Source organism: Dama dama, chromosome 7, assembly GCF_033118175.1.
Source record: "Dama dama isolate Ldn47 chromosome 7, ASM3311817v1, whole genome shotgun sequence".
NCBI classification, from domain to species: Eukaryota; Metazoa; Chordata; class Mammalia; order Artiodactyla; family Cervidae; genus Dama; species Dama dama.
In genome coordinates this window covers 48,967,885-48,980,904 of record NC_083687.1, presented here as the reverse complement: position 1 = coordinate 48,980,904, position 13,020 = coordinate 48,967,885, and the positions used below count along the sequence as shown (strand labels likewise).

Sequence of the window (13,020 nt, the reverse complement as noted above, 5' to 3'; positions counted from 1 at the left end):
AGCACAAGCTGGAATCAAGATTGCCGGGAGAAATATCAATAACCTCAGATATGCAGACGAAACCACCGTTATGGCAGAAAGCAAAGAGGAACTAAAGAGCCTCTTGATGAAAGTGAAAGAAGAGAGTGAAAAAGTGGGCTTAAAACTCAACATTCACAAAGTAACATCCTGGCATCTGGTCCCATCATTTCATCGCAAATAGATGGGGAAACAGTGTCAGACTTTATTTTCTTGGGCTCCAAAATCACTGCAGATGGTGACTGCAGCCATGAAATTAAAAGACGCTTGCTCCTTGGAAGAAAATACGACCAAGCTAGACAGCATATTAAGAAGCAGAGACGTTACTTTGCCAACAAGGGTCTGTCTAGTCCAAGCTATGGTTTTTCTGGTAGTCATGTATGGATGTGAGAGTTGGAAACTGAATTGATGCTTCTGAACTGTGGTGCTGGAAAAGACTCTTCAGAGTCCCTTGGACTGCAAGGAGATCAAACCAGTCAATCCTAAAAAGGCAATCAACCCTGAGTATTCACTGGAAGGACTGAAGCTGAAGCTCCAATACTTTGACCATCTGATGCGAAGAGGTGACTCATTAGAAGATCCTGATGCTGGGAAAGACTGAAGGTGGGAGGAGAAGGGGAGGTGCTGCTGTCCACGGGGCCTCAAAGAGTCGGACACGACTGAGTGACCAAACAGCAACACCGCTCAGTCCCGTCAGACTCTGTGACCCCCTGGACTGTGCCCACCAGGCTCCTCTGTCCACGGGATTCTCCAGGCAAGAATACTGGAGTGGGTTGCCATTTCCTCCTCCAGGGGATCTCCCCGACCCAGCGTCAAACCCGTCTCCTGCATTGGCAGGCAGATTCTTTACAGCTGCGCCATCCAGGAAGCCCACACACATCTGTCAGTGATTCAGTCAAATCCTAATGGAAGTCCTGCTGTGAAGCTATTCTACAGTTTACCTGAAGTCTCACATCAGCTGACTTTAAGGGAGATGATCCCAAGGAGGCCTGACTTCATCAGTGAGTCCTTAACAAGGCGTGGACTCTTCTCAACAAGAGAGACTTGAAGCATGAGAGGGATTCCACCTGATGGACTCGCCACTTCTTAAGTCTTTGAAGAAGGGACCACACGGCAAGGAAGATGGGTGGCTTCTAGGAGCTGAGTGACTCCCAGCTGACAGCAAGCAAGGAAATGGGACCTTTGTCTGTGTCAGTGAGGAAGTGAGTGCTGCCACAGTTACGGGAATCAGGAGGACCCTGGGCACCAAGAAACACTGGAGCCTGGCCCAGCCCCGGATTTTCACCCGGTAAGACCTTGAGCAGAGTGCCCACCACGCTGTGCCCAGGCTTTCTCCTAAAACAGCCAATGACCTTTACACAGCAGGATAAGGGGACAGGGTCTAGTGAGTTTTCTGTGTGTGAGGGATAACTCTTCTTATCCTGCAACAAAAGTAATGAAGACGAAGAAAACCAACAGCTTCAGGTACCAGAAAATATTCCAAGAGACACGCACCTTTCACCTTCACAACAGCCCTGTGAAGCAGGCGTCCTGCAGACTGAGCCTGCTGAGCCCAGAAACGGTGTCGAGCGCGGCAGCCCTGTCCGTGCCTCCTGAGTGCTCTGTACCAGAGGCTTTCTGGACTTGTAAAGCGTTTATGGAAACCTCTCCTTTTGGCAGACCTAAGACTTCCTGCTTAGAGTCTCACTTGAAAATAAAATCCTGACTCACAGAGAATCACAAAATTGTTTGTGTAACACCATTAACCATCATCAACCTATCAGGAACTTCGGCTGTTACTATGCAATGCACAGTGAACCATTATACATGTGCAAAACCACAGTCAAATGCAACAGGATGGCAGGCTGGTGGATCAGGACTGTGGGGACAGAATACACAAGGCGAGGTGGTAGATGGTCCAGCTAGAAAGACAGGGACCAGGTCACAAGAGAATACTGGCCTTTGTCTATAGGCAGAAAGTGACATCCGAGGGTGTTAAACTCTATGGCAGAGTCCCTTGGACTATCAATCCTACAGGAAACCAACCCTGAAAATTCATTGGAAGGACTGAAACTGAAGCCAAAGCTCCAATACTTTGGCCACCTGATTCAAAGAGCCAACTCACTGGAAGAGACCCAGATGCTGGGAAAGCTTGAAGGCAAATGAAGTGGGCGGCAGAGGATGAGCTGGTTAGACAGCATTACTGACTCAATGAATTTGAGCAAACTCCGGGAGAGAGTGGAGGACAGAGGAGACTTACATGCTATAGTCCGTGGGGTCACAAAGAGTCGGACACGACTGAGCAACTCAACAACTACTACACTGGCAGCAGGGTGAAGACTAGATCTGACTGGGTTGATAGAGCAGGCACACCAATCAGAAAGGATAGATTTAAGCAGTAATGTCTAGAAACTTGATCACTGAATGTGACCTACAGGGGAGGGTATAGCCAGGGGTGATTCTCATGCTTTAACTTGAGAGATTTGGGTAGATGCTGCTGCCTCAAATGAGAAAAAAAATATACAGAAAAGGGGTCTGGAAAACTGACCCATCCATATTAAAATTTTTTTTTTTTCTTTTTTTTTTAACTATACCTCATCTTACAGAAAAAAAAAAACTGAGCACAACAGACAATAAATAAGCCAAAGCCGACACCAGACCTGGAGCCCAAGGCTCCTCCCACCTACAACTGTGCTCCCTCTATCCATGTCAATGTCTCTTAATAAGTTTTACTTTGTATATTTTACGGACACAAGAACAGAAATCAGAGATTTTAAAACTAGAGAATTTCCCTTCTCTGTATTAACACACTAACAATCAGGGTGGTATTTTTGCAAATTGAGTTGCAAATACTCACTTCAAATTCTTTCACAAAATAACGGGTTTCACCTTGGATAACTGGTCTGTGATCTAAGAGCCTTGAATGAATTTCTCCAAGATCTGTAAAGAGAAAATGAAATTCAAGGTCAACCCATGTTAAGTGGCACAATCTCCAGCTTGTTTCACTCTTCCTGTTCCCCATAAACATACGCAGGTTAAAATCTGGTTCAGACTATGGATTATCCAGTTAGTAAATTGGTAAAGTAGTTTTGAAAACAATTAGGCAATATCTAATAAAGTAAAGGCATATACACCCAGCAATTTCATGCCGAGATTAAAATCCAGTTCAGACTATGGATAATCTGGTTAGTAAATCGCTAGTTTTGAAAGAGCAATCTGGCCACATCTAATAAAGTTAGATGCACACCCAGCAATTTCATGCCTAAGTACGTGCCCTAGAAAAACCTCTTTTACAAAAGAGAGAGACTGTAAGATGTTTATTACGGGACGAGTATAAGGAAAGGAAAAAAAAAGGCGGGGGCGGGGTGAACAACCTAATGTACTCATGGATACTACAAAGCAGTGAGTGAAAATGGATACAGTGGGGTAATATTTATTAATATGGACAAATCCCACAAATAAAACGCCAAACACAAAACCAAGTTTCAGAAGGATAAAGCCATTTATATAAACTTTCAAAACAGGCGGCTTCAACAAGGAAGCAGGAGGGGCTGGGTCGGTTTGCCGTTGCTGGGAGGCACCTGGCGCGGAGAAAGAGGCGCACCCGGGCCAGGGTCCCCCACCCCCAGCCTGCCGCAAACCAGAGGCCGCGGGGGCTCGACCTGCGGCTCGGCCCCCGGTCACAGGGCGCCGCCTGGTAGGTGGGGCTGCGCTGGGACCACCAGGCGAGAGCCCTGCTACGCCATACCCTTGATAATGAGGTGCGCCGGCGAGCCCGCGAATCCCAGAGAGTCCTTCTTCTTGCCGCCGCCGCCCGGGGCGGGCTCGCAACCCACAGGGGTCTCCGTCCCACCGCCGCTCATCCCGACCAGCTCCGCCCACTCGCGACCGCGTTGCGCTTGCGCACGCCTCCGCGGACTGCTCTCCCTGCGCGGGGTTTTGGCGTCATCAAAGGGCGTCGGGGAAGCGGAGTCGACCCCTGGGCGGTTCCCGTAAGAGCACTGAGGTGTAGCCAGTGACCTGACCTTGAAAGAAGCCGGTGCCGCCATGCTGGATTAGGGCAGGTGCTGCCGGCCGAGGAGGAGGTCTGAACGTTAGAGCTAAACTTATTCCTCCTCCCTAAACCCGCTGGAGAGGCTTGGAGAGGCTGGAGGAGAGGGAATCTAGTCATAGAATAATATTAACAATGTGTGTGTGTGTGTGTTAGTCACTCAGTCGTGTCCGACTCTTTGCCACCCCATGGACTGTAGCCCACCAGGCTCCTCTGTCCACGGGGTTTTCCAGGCAAGAATACTGGAGTGGGTTGTCGTTCCCTTCTCCAGGGGATATTAATAATAGTGGCATAAGTATATTTTCCGTACTGTTACCAGCCACCAGTATTTTACAGAGGATTTTGATGTGCGTGCTTTGCCACCTGGGGGAACACTCTGGGGAACACTGCCACTCTGGGGAACAGTTTTGTCATTTCTAATAAATGAAGAAATAGGTCTATAGATTAGTTTGCCCAGATCACTTCTCCGAATCATTCATGCCCATGTAAAGAGCAAAACGTGTCTGTTCTTGGCATCTGTATTCACAAAATCTCAACCAGTTGTTCCGCAGGCTAAGAGAAAACACCTGTCATTATGGAAGGGACGGTTTCTTGCTAGGTCGCTTTGATTTTCAGTCGTGAAGAGACAACCCTGGTGCTGACGAGAATCTAGGGCTGCTGTGTGGTAGCCTTTACAAAGTTCATCTCGTAGTCTCAACGAGTCTTCCTGCCTGTTGAAAGGATGGGACCGTGCAACGTGACAGTATCTTCTTCACCTCCTATATTCATCCAGGGTTTCTAAGACTCATTTCTCAATCCCTCCCTTTCTCCCTCCCCTCTTCCTGCACAGTGCTTACTCTCAAGGGTTTCTCTAGCCACCAACATTTACAGCCTAGGGCGTTATAAATGACAGTCTGGAAGAAGGCCCAGCACACATGTGGGACACCTGGGGACAGGAGGTGGTCAGGAGAGACTTCCCAGAGGTGTATTTTGTCTTCAGATCTGAAATGAGGTGTTAGGTGGGGTGGGGGTGAGGATGGAACTTAGGAATTTCTAGCAGAGGAAATAAAGAGGCATAATATAGATGAATTCATAAACAGAATGTGAGCTTGGCTTATTGCAAGTTATTAAGTCAGGCTTCTAACTTTTCATTTCCCTCCCTCTGGCATCTACCTCCAGAAAACATAATTATTTTTAAAGCCCTTCATTATCCTCCTCACGTCTAGGCACTTTTCTGACTCAAGTTTTCTTCTACACCTGCAAGACTAAGTCTTCTCTAAGCTTGTCTCTGAATGTCTTTGAACTACTGAAAAACCTGGGCAGACCTGATACCTAGCAGGACCCTGTGGGCTTCCTGGGCACAAAACCTCTCTGTAGCCCCCATTTCTTGATTACAGGGAATAGAATTCATTCAGCCTCCATGACCTTCCCTGAGTCCCAAGGAACAGGTTCAAACAGTTGTTAATTAGTGAAGGGGGGTGGATGTGGAGACAAGAGAGGAACAGTTAACAGAACCAATAATGTCTAGAGTTCCCTAGTGGTAGAGTAGTTAGGACTCCGTGTTCTCACTGCTGTAGATAGATAGTGAAAGTCGCTCCATCATGTCTGACTCTGTGACCCCATGGACTATACTGTCCATGGAATTCTCCAGGCCAGAATACTGGATTGGGTAGCCTTTCCCTTCTCCAGGGGACTGTCCCAACCCAGAGATCAAACCCAGGTCTCCTGCATTGCAGGCAGATTCTTTACCAGCTGAGCCACAAGGGAAGCCCACAAACAGTGGAGTGGGTAACCTGTCCCTTCTCCAGCGGATCTTCCTGACCCAGGAATCGAACTGGGGTCTCCGGCATTGCAGGCAGATTCTTTACCAACTGAACTCTCAGGGAAGCCCCTTACTGCTGTAGTCTGGGATCAGTTCCTGATTGGGGAACTAGGGTCCCTGCAAGCTATGAGGCAAAAAAAAATAGTGTAGTCTTGGGGCAGGGCACTGGTTCCCCCTCAAGGGATACACAGAACAATGTCCTTGAGCTTTTCTGCAGATACTGAAACCCCTACCAGGTGGGAGAAGTTAACTGAAAGCTGCCCACAAGCATGTGTAGACCCCAGACTGCTTGGAAAACAGAAGGTTGGTAATTCGGACTCCCGCTGACCTTATCACCAGCCCATCAGAAGAGTGTCCACGAGCTGATCACACCCTGTTTGAACCATTACTATAAAACTCTCACTACCCCCTCCACGATGGGACACACAGTTTTAAAGCTGTTCTTTTCTACTTCACCCAAAACTCTATCTCTGAAGTTTAATCTGGTGTCGGGGTACAGAGGCTGGATTCACCTTCGGCCTCCCTCTTCATGAGTGATTGCTTCTCCCACATTAATGTGGAGTTAAAAATGAACATTCTGGGTTGTGCCTCCCCGAGTTCTGTTTTAGTGGTTCTGGGGTAGCTGCTCCCTCCCCTTCTCCAATTGCCAACTGATTAGGAGATAAGTGATAAAGAACTCCAGGTGCAGTAGTTAACACTTTGGAATCAGACAGAATTGGATTCAAATTCTGGCTGTGCCACTTGCCTGAATTTCCTTTTCTACAAAATGGCCATAAAATATCCATATTATAAAGCTGTAATGATGAAAAAAGATAAAACCTGTAAAGTACTTATAACTGTGTAACTTATATGCAGAGTACATCATGAGAAATGCTGGGCTGGAGGAAGCACAAGCTGGAATCAAGATTGCCAGGAGAAATATCAATAACCTCAGATAGGCAGATGACACCACCCTTATGGCAGAAAGTGAAGAGGAAATTAAAAAGCCTTTTGATGAAAGTGAAAGAGGAGAGTGAAAAAGTTGGCTTAAAGCTCAACATTCAGGAAACTAAGATCATGGCATCTGGCCCCATCACTTCATGGCAGATAGATGGGGAAACAGTGGAAACAGTGGCTGATTTTATTTTTCTGGGCTCCAAAATCACTGCAGATGGTGACTGCAGCAATGAAATTAAAAGATGCTTACTCCTTGAAAGGAAAGTTATAACTGTGCCTGGAAATGCTCAATAAATATTATTTCAATAACCTCCTGTATCTTCTTTTAAAGCCCTGTATAATCTGCTCTCATTCTTCTAGCCTGCCACCACTGTAATTTCTTGCATATGTTTTGCACTTTACAATCTATAAACTGTTATCACACATAACATGGGCTTCCCAGGTGACTCAGTGGTAAAGAACCCATCTGCAATGCAGGAGATGAGGGTTTGATCCCCGGATGGGGAAGATCGCCTGGAGAAGGAAATGGCAAACCACTCCAGTATTCTTGCCTGGGTGAGCCCATGGACAGAGGAGCCTGGTGGGCTACAATCCATGGGGTCGCAAAAGAGTTGGTCACAACTGAGCAACTAAACAACAACACATAACATACCACATTCTCAATCTTCACATTAATCTATTTGAGGAAATATTAAAATACCCATTTTCAGGTCTTCCCTGGTGGTCCTGTGGTTAAGACTGTGTGCTTCCAATGTAGGGGGCATGGGTTCCACGCCTGGTTGAAGAACTAAGATCCCATGTGCTGTGAGACGTGACCCCCCCCAAAAAAAAATAATTAAAAACCCAAAATATCCATTTTTTAACTACAGAAACTCAGGATTACAGAACATGGGTGAGACTCTTAACATGTCTACAACACTTCCTCCTTGCCTTGCACACTCGGGACAGCACACTGCTCTGCCATCAAGAGAAGGAGTTTGTTCTCCTTCCAGCGGTCGGTCCGTCTGGACTGACCTTGTGACTTCCTCTGACCAGTAGAACCTATTTTTGAAGTGGGTTAACAAATTAAAAATGGAAGAAACTGATGAAAAGCAAGGAAAATATTAGACGGTCTTTAGGGGTAATATACTTAATATTACTGTGTGTTAATCATATAAAGTTTTGGAAATGCCTCTGGCACACTAAGTCCGGAGGCGCGTGTGTTGTGAAATAATGCGCTGCGTGTTGGTGTCAGCTGTCTTCTAGGAGCAGCTTTACAGTTCTGATCTTTCCTGGACCCAATCCCGCTTGTTGCCCTGAGCGCTGCTTCCGGCGTAGCTCCGTCACTTGAGAACACGCAGTGCTTTACCGCGAGAGCCGCTGCTGTGAAGCTGCTATTAGGACAGAGACAACCGCTCGGAGGTCAGGATGCTCCGACAGCACACGGGGCCCACCTCCAGAAAACTGCACTCGGATGTGAAAGACGACAAGAGCACCCGTTTGAGGATGAGTGCAGCTGCTCTGTGTCACCCAAGCTTCCGACAGGTGGTTCTCGTGGCGGGGTTGCCACACCAGACCTGCTGAATCAGAAACTCAGACGGGGACCCAGCCATCTGTGTTTTGGGAAGCCCAAGGTGATTACCATTCATGCTCAAGCCTGAGAACCACTACATTCATGCAGTGTCTGTCATCCATGCCCCAGATTTCTGACGATGACAGTTAACTCTAGAGTACTTTCACACAAGTCACAAGGCTCGAGTCAAATGCCCAGCAGTCAGGAACTGTAGAGCTGGTGAGGCCAACCAGAGGGCCAGACATTCCCTGGTGGCTCAGATGATAAAGATCTGCCTGCCATGCGGAAGACCTGGGTTTGACCCCTGGGTCGGGAAGATCCCCTGGAGAAGGAAACAGCAACCAAGTCCAGTATTCGTGCCTAGAGAATCCCATGGACAGAGGGGCCTGGCGGGCTACAGTCCATGGCGTCACAAAGAGTCAGACACTAGTGAATGACTGTGTGTGTGTGTGTGTGTGTGTGTGTGTGCACGCATGACTGTGTGTGTATGTGTTGCTGGAGGTCAGGAAAAACTGAGCCAGTGGAAGAAGGATAACCCATTCTTCACAAACAGGCTAGTTCGTGGACTGCACCAAAGAAACTTTGTAATCAGATGGCTGGAAGTTTGTGGTCTTGCACAAAGCAGGCCTGGGGCCTTGCTGTTTAGAGCAATGCCTTGTCAGGTTAGCTGTGTGGCTGTTTTATTTCAAGCTTAACTTGGATAGACAGGCCTGCCAGGCACAAATTTCTCAAGCAGATGATGTTCGGGGGGACAAAAATTATCCACAGCAAGGCCTCAAGCACAGATGACCCTCAGCAGAAATGGCAAGCCTAATCCGTGGGATCCCTCCTACAGCTCACTAGCCCTGGGGACCCAGCCTCTCTGAAGTGGAAGAGACAGCACGGATGGGCCATCACATTAACTCGGCAGGCTGGAAGAGCTGCGGCGCTTTCATTCTCCCCACAAAGAAACGCAAGTTTAAAAGATGAAAATATTCCTAAAGGAATCGCACTAATGGAAGAAGAAACCCTTGAGCCACAGTAGCAAAAGTGGCCAGCATCTCAAATTCTCCTGACTTCCTGTCTCCCTGCTTTTGGTCTCGCTCGTAAGTGAAAGATGAGTTTTGCTAGATAAGGTAGCAGTTGGAATTAGTTTTATTCATCAGCAGGAGGGAGAATAAGGCAGAGCCTGCAGGAATATGGGCTCCAGCAACAAGTAATCATTATTGCAAAATCAAATTCCCCATCTCATCTCGGATATGCCTGTATGTAACCCTGGAGCTGGGCTTCAGTGTTATAAATCCAGATCTAAGACGTGGAGGAGTGGGATGAGGAGACCCCTTGTGTACCGAGAACCTCTGCCTGGCAAGAGATATATGATGGCAACTTTCCCCCATTGCTTTTGCAGTAAAATTCACCCAGAGCTCCAGGAAGAGTTGGGAATGTAATTCAGCTTCAATAAATCAAGACTAAAATTAAGATGGCCAGATATGTAGCAGCCTACTCAGGTGCATGGAGAATTTGAAATTTAGTGCCCTGGTAATGGGTCGGAACAGATTATCCAATTATGGAGAGAAAGAAGAAATATTGCTCTCTGGGGTTAGAAAGCTAAATGCTCAAATCCATGACACCACCACATCTTTGCCAAAGCTAGATTAATATTAAAGTTTGTGTAACATCTGATTCTTTAAGTAATGAAGTCAAATGATAGGAAAAATACACGAAAGAGCTGTGCTTCATAATCATTCTAATTTGACTCCTTGTCAAAGAACTGTGTCTTTTATCTCTTGATGTGATGTATGTGTAACTGATCGTTACAGAGTTCTATTCTTTCCTAACAATACTTCTGCATAAACTTTTATCAAGACATCTTGAAGCTTTTCTGGAAGGACTTTAGCAGGGCTCTGACACTTAGCACCACGAGAGGGTGATCTGCCCATTCATTCCACTTCTACCTCCTTACCTCGGTCCCTGCAGGAAACTTAACGTGCCCATTGAAGACTGTGGGGAGTACGGCTTCAGACTTAACTGGGTGGAGCCAATGGGGGACCTATATGCTTAACGGGAGTGAAAATGAGAATGCCCACACATCTGTTAAAACTCCCTGGTGTGGGACTTCCCTGGAGGTCCAGTGGCTAAGAATCCACCTTGCAAGGTAGCGGACACTGACTTGATCGCTGGTTGGGAAGATCCCACATGCCATGGGGCAGCTAAGCCTGAGCACCACAACTCTGAAGCCTGCACGTCCTCGCCCCTGCTCACTGCAACTAGAAAAAGCCCACACGTAGCAATGAAGACCCAGTGCAGCCAAATATGAATTAAAAAAAAAAAACTCAGTGCAATAATCTTATTGCTGAATGTGGATGGTGATGGGATAATTTAAATCAGGTCACTTTTCCTACCACCTTGGGATAGCATCTGCCTGCCATGGACTGACAACCACAGAGCTCCACAAATCACCTCAAACCCCAGTGTATGCGAGGATGACAGGTGATGTCCTCCGATTCTGCAGTCGTAAGGTTCCCATTCATGTCAGCTGTGGCCTCACTGGGTGAGCAGCCTGAGGGTTAGTCTCAGCCTCTGCCATGGTTCCTAAATTAACATGAGATAATGTGTATGTTGTAAAGCGCCTGGTACAGAGCCCAGAACAGACATGACTATGGTATCTCATTATTTCTAGTTACTTTCAGAGAATCCACAGGCTCTGTGGATGACACAATTACACACTTGCCCTCATAGAGTTTCCAATCCAATCGTCTGTAAACAAATTCCGGAAACAGCATGGAAAGCATTCTTGGAGAGGCTGCCAGCTGCTCAGCACCCCTGAAAAGTACATAAGAATAGACTTTCCTGTCTACTCGCTGTGACAGACAGTCTTGTGCCTACCTATCCCTTCTTTCCTTCCTCCTCACTGACAGAGCACAGGTTTTACTCTGGTTGGCTATGTGTGTGCTAAAGACCTACATTTCTGGCCTCCCTCCCTGCCGGGAGGGCCAAAGTCATGTAAATAGATATTGCTGAACAGGGCTTCCAGGAAAGGTCCTTCGAGTGAACTGACTCAGCTGGGAGAGGAGTCTTCTTGCCCTTCCTCTTGGCTTCCTTCTCTGAATCTTAATCATGGATTTAAAGTCTGGAGCCAATCGCCAACTTGGACCATGAGGTGAACTTGAGAAAACAGAAAACTACTTGTTTTGTATGAAGAAGTAGCTGGATGCCTACCAGCAACTGTGGACTGTCTTCTTTCACATGAGAAAAAACCAATCCTTTGGTTTTTCTATCTACCTGTATCTAATTGCAATTTGCACTTACACTTTTCTTGGCTAGCTCAAGATGTACTTAATACTACATTCTTCAACAAACATATCTAGCATCTACTGTTATGTGCCAGTCATTGTTTTTGACAGCTGCAAAAAGTACCTGATCTCAAGGAATTAAACATCTGTTGGGAGACGGGTGATCAAAAATAGCACAGTGACGTTCAGTGCCAGAATGGGAGATGGGGTGGTCAGCATGGACCTGATTTTCAGGACATGACAAAGTTGAATACTGAAGAGGTTATCAAAGAAAGGGCATTTCAGGCAGAGAAGTGCCTGACAGAAATGACCTGAGAGGCCCAGCAGCCTTTCTAAGGGGAACTGAACGGTTTCAATTTAGACACTGAGAGTATTGTTTAATCTTTGCCTGAGGGAACAGGTTTTTCTTTCTTCCATCCTCATTCTCCAAGATCATCCTGGCATATAGTACGAGAGAATTTGTTTGTTTTTTGTTTGATTGCACTCTGGGGCTCGCAAGATCTTAGTTCCCTGGCCAGGGATGGAACTCTAGTCCTCGGTAGTAAGGGCGTTGAGTCCTAACCAGTGGACCTCCAGGGAATTCCCTGGTGATAACCTGTTGAAACAATGTTGAACTCTGCAGTGAAGAACTGACTAGCAGATGTCAGGAAGCCCAGAGGGTTAAGACTCACAAGGCACAAGTGGGAAGAGGGTCCATTCAGCAAAGAGGCGTCCTCCGCCCCTTTCCTCCAGCGGACCTACACTGACATAAAATGAAATGCTCACAACGGGAGGGAGGGCTAGTCCGTCTCTCCTCTATCCTGTCTGGCCTGCTTACCTCCCCGGGTCCAGGGGACACCAGAGAAGTGTTAGAGGAAGGTGTGATTCCCAGTAGTTGAACTTAAGGTGGAAGGCTTACAGCAGAACCAGCTGGGGGAGTGGTTCGCCCGAAAAGTCAGACAGAGCAAGCCCCCCTCTGTGGTTCACAAACTCCCAAGATGAACTTGAGCCCTCTAGTCTCTGAATATGCAAACACAAGTTCACAGTTTCTAATACAAAGGGCTACTTTGTAAAAATGAAAAAGGCTCCAAGTAGCAGTGAGCTGTGAAATCCAATCCTGTAAAAACTATCTTCCTCTATGGACTTCCCTGGTGGTTCAGGGAAAAAGAATTCACCTGCCAATGCGGGAGACCTGGGTTCAGTCCCTGGGTTGGGACGATACCCTGGCGATGGAAAGGGCAACCCACCCCAGTATTGTTACCTGGGAAATCCCATGGACACGGGAGCCTCTCGGGCTGCAGTCCATGGGGTTGCAAAAAGCAACCACACAACAAACTACAGTTTACTCAACACTCTTGCCTATTAAATCTCTTGACTCAGGCGGGGTGGGGCTCTTACAGAGGCAAACCTTTACCTATAGCCAGGGGCTGCG

At 47.1% G+C, this 13,020-nt stretch overlaps 1 protein-coding gene across 1 annotated transcript in view; it reads right to left on the bottom strand.

Annotated features, from left to right (window-relative positions):
• The window catches only part of BLOC1S5 (biogenesis of lysosomal organelles complex 1 subunit 5), a 29,860-nt gene extending 25,959 nt beyond the window's left edge, over positions 1-3,901 (bottom strand). The window contains exons 1-2 of the mRNA XM_061147658.1: positions 3,746-3,901; positions 2,855-2,937 (exon numbers count right to left, since the gene is read on the bottom strand). Of these exons, the coding sequence (XP_061003641.1) occupies positions 2,855-2,937; positions 3,746-3,860 (198 nt within the window). The 5' untranslated portion in view covers positions 3,861-3,901. The remainder of the gene's footprint in view (positions 1-2,854; positions 2,938-3,745) is intronic.
• Between the last annotated feature and the right edge of the window lie 9,119 nt (positions 3,902-13,020).